The sequence below is a fragment of the Amblyomma maculatum genome, chromosome 3 (assembly GCF_055883805.1).
Source record: "Amblyomma maculatum isolate TAMU_Amacu chromosome 3, ASM5588380v1, whole genome shotgun sequence".
Classification (NCBI taxonomy): domain Eukaryota; kingdom Metazoa; phylum Arthropoda; class Arachnida; order Ixodida; family Ixodidae; genus Amblyomma; species Amblyomma maculatum.
The window spans coordinates 566860-578418 of NC_139346.1; the positions used below are offsets into that span (position 1 = coordinate 566860).

Here is an 11559-nt window from a genome sequence, read left to right on the forward strand (position 1 = left end):
ACTCTGCACGCTTCCATATCTCTTAATTAACGTAGAAAGACGGGCTAATTGGTCTTGGTAAGTAGAGTGCATATTTTGGCAGCGTAAAAATTAAAGACAGGACTAAAGGAGAAAGACAAGGGACAAACGCTGAACTTCAACTGATAGTTTAATGGACGTAACATCAATATATACAAATTTTTTTCAACGCCATCACTTGAGCGCATGGTCCCAAATCTTCGCCTCTGGATTATCGAACAGATTAGAGCCTCATCACCTATGACCACGTGTTATTCTCCTCTTTAAAAATTCCAGCTCTTTGGGTGACAGCACAACCGAGCTACTGCTAACACAATTATCACCTTGATTGTGAATCTCAAGGGCCTCAAATATCTCCCTGCTCAACTGCTGCTTGAAGCTGCGCAGGACACGTGTATCGCTCTACGCAGGGGTGCATGATGGGCTGGTTGGGCTAGGGCAGCGGCTGCAGTGCAAGGCTAAATGACTACTCTTTACAAGGGATCCTACTGCTCTTCGGTGCTCTCGCAATCTGTCGTTTATGCACCTGCCCGTCAGTCCGACGTAGGTTTTCCCACATGACAAAGGAATCTTGTAGACTACCCCCGTTCTACAGGGGACGAAGCAGGTGTCATGCTTCTTCGTGCATGCATCAATGCCACTCTTTTGCCCATTCACTTTAGGGCAAAGCCGCGACAACTTTTCAGGAGCAGAGAAGACGACAGGGATGCCGCACTTCCCTGCAACCTTCTTCAGCTGGTGGGAGAAACCATGAATGTAAGGAACGGCAATAGGCCTTGTTTCCTGGCGTCTGGATTGTTGTGATCGCCCTCGTTCCTCACTCTCCACTTCCCGCAACAGATTATTCGCTACCGAAGCCAGGAGTTCATTCGGGTAGCCAGCGGCTTTCAGGCGTTCGATCTGGCCCTGCACGCTGATGGTCATAAAGTGTGCACACGACTTTGCGAGAGCAGCCCGTAGAGAATTAACAACGATCCCTCTTTTTACCAATTTCGAATGGGCCGAATCATACCTCAACACTTCTTTTTTCGACCGCGGCATGTAGCTCCAACACACATTCGCCTCCCTGAAGATCAAACGCACATCCGAAAACTGAAGTCCGGTGTCCTCGGGCAATTCAAAAGTAAAACGAAGCCCTTTCGAGCAAACCTCAAACACGTCAAGCACTGTTTTTACCACGGCCGCCCTAAACTGAAACTTGCTTGCCCTGATAACTACTAGGTAGTCGTCAACATATCTGAAAATCTTAGCTATTATAGCTGCGTCAATGCACATGTCAATACGCTTGTCACACTGGGCTAAAAAGGTGGTGCTTAAAACAGGCGCAATGCAAGAACCAATGCAGACCCCCGCCTTTTGTATGAAAGGTTTGCCGTTGAAATGTATAAAAGTGAAGTTCAGTTCAGTTCAGGCGTTCAGTCGTGTCCGACTCTTCGTGACAATATGGACCATGTCACGCCACGCTTTCCGGTCTCTCATCATCATCATCAGCCTGATTATACCCACTGCAGGGCGAAGGCCTCTCCCATATTTCTCCACTTAACCCGGTTCTGTGCTAGCTGCATCCACTTGACCCCTGCGAACTTCTTAATCTCATCCGCCCACCTAACTTTCTGCCTCCCCCTGCTACGCTTTCCTTCCCTTGGAATCCAGTTTGTTACCCTAAGCGACCATCGGTTATCCTCTCTTCGCACTACATGTCCTGCCCATGTCCATTTCTTCTTAATTTCCACTAGAATGTCGGTAACTTGAGTTATTTCTCTCACCCACTCTGCACGCTTTCTATCTCTTAATGTTACCCCTACCATTTTTCGTTCCATAGCCCTCTGGGTTGTCCTCAACTTAAGTAGAACTCTCTTGGTTAGCCTCCACGTTTCAGCCCCATAGGTGAGTACAGGCAAGATGCAACTGTTGTATACTTTCCTCTTGAGCGATACCGGTAAGCTGCTAGTCATAATCTGCGAGTGCTTGCCAAATGCGCTCCATCCCAATCTTATTCTTCTTGATATTTCCTTTTCATGGTCCGGATCTGCGGTTACTATCTGTCCTAAGTAGACATATTCGCCTACTATTTCCAGTATTTCGCTACCTAATGTAAACTGCTGTTCCTTCCCGAGACTGTTGAACATTACCTTAGTCTTCTGCATATTGATTTTCAAGCCTACCTTTCTACTTTTTCTGTCTAGGTCATCAATCATTATTTGCAGTTCATCCCCCGAGTTGCTTAGCAAGGCAATGTCATCAGCAAATCGCAGATTACTGAGGTATTCTCCATCTACCCTTATCCCTAACTGCTCCCATTCCAAGTCTCTGAATACTTCCTCTAAACAAGCTGTGAATAGTACTGGGGAGATTGTGTCTCCTTGCCTAACACCTTTCTTTATGGGAATTTTGTTGCTTTCTTTATGTAGAACTATGCTTGCTGTGCAGCCACTATATATATCTTCCAGCACTTTCACGTACTGCTCGTCTACCCCCTGATTTCGCAATGCCTGCATCACCGCCGAGGTTTCAACTGAGTCAAATGCTTTTTCGTAATCAATGAATGCTACGTATAAGGGCTGGTTATATTCCGAGCATTTTTCTATCACCTGATTGATGGTATGGATATGATCGATAGTAGAGTACCGTTTCCGAAACCCTGCTTGATCCTTTGCTTGATTGCAGTCTAAGGTTGTCCTGATTCTATTAGCGATTACCTTAGTAAATACCTTATACGTAACAGACAGTAAGCTGATTGGTCTGTAATTATTAAGGTCCTTAGAGTCCCCTTTCTTGTGAATGAGGATAATGTTTGCATTCTTCCATGCTTCCGGTACCGTCGATGACACCAGGCACTGCGTATACAGGGTGGCCAGTTTTTCTAGCACGTTCCCCCCCGTCATTTAGCAAATCTGTAGTTATCTGATCCTCTCCAGCTGATTTCCCCCTTTTCATAGTTTCTAGTGCTTTCTTGACCTCGTCCTTCGTCACTGGTGGAACGTCTGACTGTTTTTCCCTACCGCCAATCTCATTACGGTCCTGACTACTTTGGCTACTGTAGAGATCTGTATAGAACTCCTCGGCTACTTTGACTATCTTGTCCATATTAGTGATGCCATCGCCCCCCTTGTGCCTTATCGCATACATCTGGTTTTTGCCTATGCCCAATCTCTTCTTTACCGATTTAAGGCTTCCCCCGTTCTTTACAGCATGCTCAATTTTCTCCATGTTACACTTCCTTATATCGGCCACCTTGCGCTTATTGATTAGCTATGACATCTCGGCCAATTCTATCTGGTATGTTGGATTGGAAGCTTTCATACTCTGGCGTTTCTTAATCAAATCTTTCGTCTCCTTAGACAGCTTACCGGTATCCTTTCTAACTATCCTATCGCCTACTTCTACCGCGCACTCAGTAATGATATCTCTGAAATTATTGTTCATTGCCTCTAGGGTAATGTCGACATCCTCAGTTAGAGCTGAATACCTATTCTTTAGCGAGATCCTCAACTCTTCTGCCCTCCCCCTCACCGCTAATTCGTTGATGGGTTTCTTTCTTACTAATCTATTGCGTTCCTTCTTCAGATTTAGGCTAATTCGGGACCTCACCATCCTGTGGTCACTACATCGAACTTTCCCGATTACCTCTACATCCTGCACAATGGCGGGGGTTGAACACATTATGAAGTCGATTTCATTTTTAGTCTCTCCGTTAGGACTTTTCCTCACCGGTCTCTCGGTCCGGTCCGGTCGGACCGGTCTCTCACTATCTTCTTAACATCACATACCTTAATCTGCAGTGCCTCGAGGATGCCATCTAACCATCGCGTTCGCTGCCTACCCCTTCTCCGGCGACCCTCAACCTTTCCCAATATCAAATCTTTCTCCAGCGACTGCTCTCTTCTCATCAGATGACCAAAGTAGCTGAGCTTTAACTTTAGAATTTGACCCTCCAATGAGCAGTCAGGGTTTATGGTCGACAATATCGACTGATTTGATCTTCTGGCAGTCCAAGGAACTCTCAAGCTTCTTCGCCAGCACCACAATTCTTCGGCGGTCAGCCTTTTTCACAGTCCAACTCTCGCATCCATACATCACAACTGGAAAGACCATAGCATGAGTTATACGGGTCTTGGTTGGCAGACTAATGTCTCTGCTCTTTACTAGGCGGTCAAGGCTAACCATTGCTCTCTTTCCCAGAAGCAAGCGTCTCCTAATTTCATGGCTGCAGTCTCCTTCCGAGGTAATCTTGGAGCCCAAGAACAGAAAATCTGTCACAGCTTCCACTTCTTGTCCATTGATGCTCCAGGACTTGATAGGGCAAGACGCCATGATCTTTGTCTTTATAATGTTCAGTTTAAGCCCAAACTTCTCACTCTCTTCTTGTACGCGCATCAGAAGTCTCTTGAGTTCCACTTCACTTTCTGCCATTAAAGTGGTATCATCCGCATATCTAAGGTTGTTGATACGTTTTCCAGCAATCTTCACTCCAGCTGAAGACTCGTCCAGACCGGCCTTCCTCATGATGCACTCTGCATATAGGTTAAATAGGCAGGGCGACAGTATGAAGCCTTGCCTCACCCCTTTCTCAATCGGAAACCAATCAGTAAGACCATGCCCAGTTCTGACTGTGGCCTCTTGCCCTTCATACAAGTTCCTGAGGAGACGGATGAGGTGAATTGGAACTCCCATCTCTTTGAGAGCTTTCCACAATCTGCTGTGACCTACGCAGTCAAACTCTTTCGCATAATCAATAAAGCAGAAGTAAATGGGTTTCTGGAACTCTCTTGCTTTTTCCACGATCCAGCGAAGGTTGCCAATTTGGTCTCTAGTTCCTCTGCCCTTGCGAAACCCAGCTTGCACGTCCGGAAGCTCCCGATCCACATACTGCTGCAGCCTACCTTGGAGGATTTTCAACATCACCTTGCTAGCATGCGAAATAAGCGCGATCGTGCGGTAGTTGGAACAATCTTTGGCACTGCCTTTCTTTGGAATGGGGATGTAAACTGACCTCCTCCAATCCTGTGGCCACTGCAGGGTTGTCCAAATCTTCTGACATAATGTATGCAGAGTGTTAACAGCGTCGTGGTTGAGGTTTTGAAGCAGCTCAGCTGGAATACCATCAATTCCGCTAGCTTTGTTCTTAGCAAGGCTGGCTAAGGCCCCTTCAACTTCACTCTTCAGGATGCCCGGCTCGAGATCAGTAATGACAACCGTCTTATGTTGGGTTTGCACATCCGGGTCCTTCTTGTACAGTTCTTCTGTGTATTCCTGCCACCTCTTCTTTATCTCTGAGGCTTCAGTGAGGTCCTTGCCTCGTTTGTCCTTTATCACGCCCAGCTTAGCAGAGAAGCTTCCTTTGATATCTTTGATTGTCTTATACAGAACTCTTGTGTTCCTTAATTGGCTGTTGTCCTCAACTGCTTGGCACTGTATGTTCAGGAAGGCATTCTTATCTCTCCTTGCTATTTTCTGAAAGTCCGCATTGAGAACTTTGTATCTTTCTCTTTCCCCATAACTTTTGCCATCCTCCTTTCCTCAGCTATTTGCAAAGCCTCTTCAGATAACCAGTTTGCTTTTTTGCATTTCTTTTGCTTTGGAACTACCTTAGTAGCAACTTCTTGTATTATATCACGAACATCAGTCCACATCTCTTCGGGCTCTTTTTCTTCTAGATCTAATTCTTGAAATCGATTCCTCACTCCCACAGCATATTCTAATGGAATTTGATCCAGATCATACCTGAAAGGCCTTCTAGTTTTCTGCGTTTTCCTCAATCGAAGCTTAATTTTGGCAACAAGAAGCTGATGATCGGCCCCAGGCCTTGTTTTTACCGCTTGTATAGCGCTTCTCGATCTCTGCCGGCAAATAATATAATCGATCTGATTCCTGTACGGACCGTCCGGTGAAATCCATGTGTACAGGCGCCTCTTGTGCTGTTGAAAATGAGTATTCGCTATGGTCAGGTTGTTTTCTTGACAAAACTCTACTAGCCTCTGCCCAGCTTCATTTGGCTCGCCAAGGCCGAACTTGCCTGTAATTCCGGATATTTCTTCACTCCCGAACTTAGCATTCCAGTCTCCTATGAGAAAAACGACGTCTGATGATGGGGTGCGGTCTAAAAGGCATTGTAGGTCCGCATAAAATCTCTCAACGTCAGCTTCCTCAGCAGTAGTGGTCGGTGCATAGACTTGGATAACGGTTATGTTCAAAGGGTGACCTTGGATCCGAAGTGACATCATTCGGTCGTTTTTGGGGTTGTACCCTATCACTGCTTTGCCCATTCTTCTGTTTACTATGAGAGCGACCCCATTCCTTCTCTTGGATTCGTGTCCACAATATAAGACATAATGGTCGCCGGAGTTAAATCCTCCCATTCCGGTCCACTTGAGCTTGCTGATACCCAAGATATCAATGTTCAATCTGTCCATTTCTCGCTTGACGATATCCAGTTTACCTTGCGTCATAGATCATTACATTCCATGTTGCTATGTGATATATCTCCTTACAACATCGGACTTTCCGGTCGCTTCCCGACACATCCACAACTGAGCGTCCTTTTGGCTTTAGCCCAGCCGCTTCATTCGTCCTGGAGCTACTAGGAATCGCCCTTTGTTCATCCCCAGTAACATGTGGGACGCCTTCCAACCTGGGGGCTCATCTTCCGGCGCCATATCAATAATGGTATTGTGACTGGCCATAGGGTTTTCTTGGCAGGAAAAACTGGAGTGGGTTGCCATTACTTTCTCCAGTGAATCACATTTTGTCAGAACTCTCTGCCGTGACCTGTCTATCTTGGGTGGCCCTACACAGCAGAGCTCACGACTTCATCGAGTTTCGCAAGCCCCTCCGCCACGACAAGGCAGTGATCCATGAAGGGGAATACGCTTGTCACACTGGGCTAAAAAGATGGTGCTTAAAACAGGCGCAATGCAAGAACCAATGCAGACCCCCGCCTTTTGTATGAAAGGTTTGCCGTTGAAATGTATAAAAGTGGAAGAAAGATAAAATGATAGAAGTTCCATGAAGCCGCCAATAGATAAACCTGAAGAATTCTGGAATTGCAGAGGCCGTGATTGTTCAATGAGGTCTCGAACTGCCACTAATAAGTCAGGCTGAGGAATCGAATAAAAAAGATCTACTACGTCTATCGAAAAGGCAGCAAGTGCCTCCGAACGGCTGTTACACTGCTGGAAGTAGTCTATAACCTCGCCCGAATTTACCACCATGAAAGGGTCTTCTATCTTCAGTGAGCTGAGGTGCTTCTGCAGAAACCTAAAAATCGCATTCTGCCAAGTAGAACGCTCCGTCACAATTGCTCGAAACGGCACATCAGGTTTATGTGTCTTTGCTGTGAAGAATATGTCAAGAGCATTTTTCCCCGCAGCAGAGACAGTTTTTTGAAGACACGATAACTGTAACTTTTCGCATAAGCCCACTGCCTTGGTCTTTACCCTAGTAGGAGCGGATTTTACTGCTCTGAAATTCTTGGCGATTGCATCGCTTGCTTTAGCCTCATTCAAAGTTTTTGGCATGACGGTGAAACCGCCTTCCTTATCGGCCACTCACTTATCAGATAACTACAGCACCGAAGAGCAGTAGGATCCCTTGTAAAGAGCAGTCATTTAGCCTTGCACTGCAGCCGCTTCCCTAGCCCTACCAGCCCATCATGCACCCCTGCGTTGAGCGACACACGTGTCCTGCGCAGCTTCAAGCAGCAGTTGAGCAGGGAGATATTTGACGCCCTTGAGATTCACAATCAAGGTGATAATTGTGTTAGCAGTAGCTCGGTTGTGCTGTCACCCAAAGAGCTGGAATTTTTAAAGAGGAGAATGACACGTGGCCATAGGTGATGAGGCTCTAATCTGTTCGATAATGCAGAGGCGAAGGTTTGGGAGCATGCGCTGAAGTGATGGCGTTGAAAAAAAAATTTTGTATATATTGATGTTACGTCCATTAAACTATCAGTTGAAGTTCAGCGTTTGTCCCTTGTCTTTCTCCTTTAGTCCTGTCTTTAATTTTTACGCTGCCAAAATATGCACTCTACATATCTCTTAATGTTACCCCTACCATTTTTCGTTCCATAGCCCTCTGGGTTGTCCTCAACTTAAGTAGAACTCTCTTGGTTAGCCTCCACGTTTCAGTACAGGTAAGATACTTTCCTCTTGAGCCATACCGGTAAGCTGCTAGTCATAATCTGCGAGTGCTCGCCAAATGCGCTCCCTATCTGTATCCATGTGGGCAGCCCAAACAGGGCTGCCCGCATTCAGCCCAGATAGACGAATGTGAGCAGCATACAAGAATCCCTAATGCGTCCTACGTTTGTGGAGGCAGTGCCGCCATCAAGGTTTTAATTGTCGATTAATCCCTGCAATAGCCGAATTGTACCGGTGCGGGCTTTGCGGAGGTCATTCCGTTTCAGGCTGACCCACGTGCTGCCCTCAGGCATTTTCTGGGTTGCCCATGTTCCATCATCAAGTGTGATACATTGAGCACCACTTCTTTACCTTGTATTCGCACTCAGTAAATTAAGAGAAATCGCAACACTACAATAATGTGGGCTGGCCCATATCACCCCCAAAATCTTGGTCTGAATGTTTCTTTTGGTGGTGCGTGTAGATAAATAATGGCGTAGGAAAAAATTGGAGGTAGTTCAGTACATACTGGTAAAGCGGAAAGTTACTCCTCTATAATTTCTGCCAATACTGTTTAATTGACGTAGTATTTAGAATAAAAATAGTCTTTATGCATGGTATAGATATCCTAGGAAAGTTATGTGAAACCTCCAGAAGAGGCAATTAGCGGCCGGTGTAACATGAAATACATAAATAAAATGGTGCCTTAAAGATAGGGTGGAGACGTTCCAGAGCGGTAAGCCCGCCTACGGCCGATTTGGGGCCCACTGCGGCCTGTCATGGGCAGCACAAATTGGGCTGATCTTATTTTTATCGCATGGAATACGAACATTTTTTGTATTAGCCCACATGTATACCCCAAGAAATACCCTTGTGAGGAGCGTGCGGTTATGCCCGCTTTTCAGCCCGACCGCAAACCATGCGGGACCTATTCGGGCTTTTGAGTGGGCAGCCCCATTCGGGCTAGCCCGTCTTCTGTTTGCTTGAGGCCCACATTTGATACGGATCTGCCCTAAAGTGCCCCACAAGAAACTGATGCGGGCAGAAGCGGGAAGGAGCACTTTCCTGGCCCACTACAGGCTATTCGAAAATTATCTAGGTTTTTGGTGGGCAGCCCCATTTGGGGCAGCCCATGCATTTTCTGCATGAAGCCCACATTTCCGCCTGACCATCCCTCGAGTGCCCCTCAAGGGTCCCATGTAAGCAATGTGCGGGCATACCCGTATATAGCCCCGCGGCGGCCCATGCGAGACATTTTGCGCTTTTGAGTTCGAAGTTTGAAGTTTATTTTGAAGTTTGAAGTTTATTTTCATTTCAAGAAGAAATGAGGGAACCGAGACAAAAAGTGAACGTTAATTCACTTGACGGCGCTCGGGCCCCAATACATGGCAACAGCGAGGGGTTAGTAATTACAGTATCGGTGCATCCAAAATTCAGATTGTGGTTTCAAACAAGAGTTACAAATATCTTCCTTTTCCACATAATTCAGTCTGCGGAAAAGCTTAATATAACTGCACAACATGAAATATCAACAGGACCAGTGAATGCCATCAAAATGAATGCAGCATGAAATCCAGAAAATACAAAAGAATGAAAGAAAACAGCAAATCATATTTACATCTGTGACATAAAAAATAAATGTATTGTCCTCTTATTAACCTTTTCAATATCAACTTTACTTTGGAGAAGATAATTTAAGAGGGAGGGCAAAAGATATGCGAGCATTTGCTGGCCAAATGTTGTTCTCGCAAAAGGCACAATCCAAGTATCTGTAGAACGTGAAGGGTATGTTCGTGTAAGTGCTCTTAAATTGGCGATGGAAAGTACTGCAGATTCAGAGGTAGCAATGTGCTGTTTGTAGCGAACGGCTAAGTTGTATGAATAGAGATGGGCCACTGGCATTATTCTAAAGTTCTTGAAAAGCGGCATGGTATGAGTGTAGTAGTCTGCTCCAGCTATATGGCGGACCGCCTTTTTCTGAAGTACATATAATATATTTAAATTTGTTTGTGTAGTTTTACCCCATACAAGGAAACAGTAGTTTAGTTGAGACAAGAACAATGAATTGTATATATTGCTGAATAGAAGACGACGCCAAATATGATGACTGGCCCCACAAGCGCGAGCCTGGAAGAGAAGGAAGTTGGAGCGCAAGACTCGTCCAGGTTGATTATTAAACCCGTCCTATCTTTGGGTCCTCCTTGGCGTTCTATCGAGACGTGACACTGGTGGAGGTGCTGGGTATGCATAAGACTCCTTCCGGCAGTCCACAGCGAATCCCAGACATCGACACGCCTGTACATCGCGCTAGCCGCCGCCTTCTAGGCCTAGCCCCGGAGTACAACTATCTGCCAAGCGACTCTTCAAACGACCAAGTCCATCAGGTCTTCCAAGCCATGGCACATCCCAACCCTACGCCGGTGACTCTTCAGAACACCAAGGTGCAAGAGTGCTTTCGCGGAGAAGCGTTTGAAGATGTCGAGGACTGGTTTGAACAGTTTGAGCGAGTGGCCAAGATTAATCAGTGGAGCGCAGATCACAAACTTTGCAATGTTTATTTTGCCCTTCAGGATAATGCTAGAACGTGGTTTGAAAACCACGAGGCCAGCTTATCCGCATGGAATGACTTCCGCCGCCAGCTCGTAGACACCTTTGCGAGGACTGATCGACGCGACAATGCGCTGCGCCTGCTTGAAGTGCGTGTCCAGAAGCCGAATGAGAGCGTGGCTATGTTTGCGGAAGACATGGCTCGCCTTTTTCGCCGTGCCGACCCTGATATGAGTGAGCCAAAGAAGTTACGGCATCTCATGCACGGTGTCAAAGAACAGGTGTTTGCCGGCTTAGTACGCAACCCACCTAAAACCGTGAGTGAGTTCATTAAGGACGCTACGGCTATAGAGCGAGCCCTCCAAGATCGGTGCCGCCAGTACAACCGACCAGCCAGCTGTGCCCCGACGACTGCGGCGGCGCTGACTGCAACAGATCAGACCACTCTTCGAGACATGATTAGAGAAATTGTCCTTGAGGAGTTGCAGCGAATTACGGTTACGAAAGCTCAGTCGTCAGAGGCCCTCGTGCAGGCTGTAAGGAATGAAATTCGGTGCTTCCTATCACCGTCTGCCCAGTGCAACGAGTTTCATCCAGTCACAACGCGGCAGCCATTTCCGAACCACCATACAGCGTTCCACCATACAGCGTTCCACAACCGGTCAACTACACTGCGAACATTCTTGCACCTTATCACGAGCCGCAATCTGAGAACTACGCCGCGGTCCTACGTCGCCCGCCTCCAGACCACGCCTCACCGAGCTCACCAAGCCGTCAGGAGACGCGATTCTTCCAGGTGCCTCAGTGGGCGCCTTCCAGGCGCTCTCAACCACGCCGAACGGATAGGTGGCGCAGTACACGCAGTACACCACTCGTA

At 46.7% G+C, this 11559-nt stretch overlaps 1 protein-coding gene across 1 annotated transcript; it reads right to left on the minus strand.

Moving 5' to 3' along the window:
- Positions 1-420: 420 nt before the first annotated feature.
- LOC146194084 (uncharacterized) lies at positions 421-7229 on the minus strand. The gene is made up of 2 exons (XM_084595992.1): positions 6887-7229; positions 421-653 (listed from the first exon to the last, which is right to left on the minus strand). Exons 1-2 carry the CDS (start codon positions 7227-7229, stop codon positions 421-423), a joined length of 576 nt encoding a protein of 191 aa, XP_084452118.1.
- Between the last annotated feature and the right edge of the window lie 4330 nt (positions 7230-11559).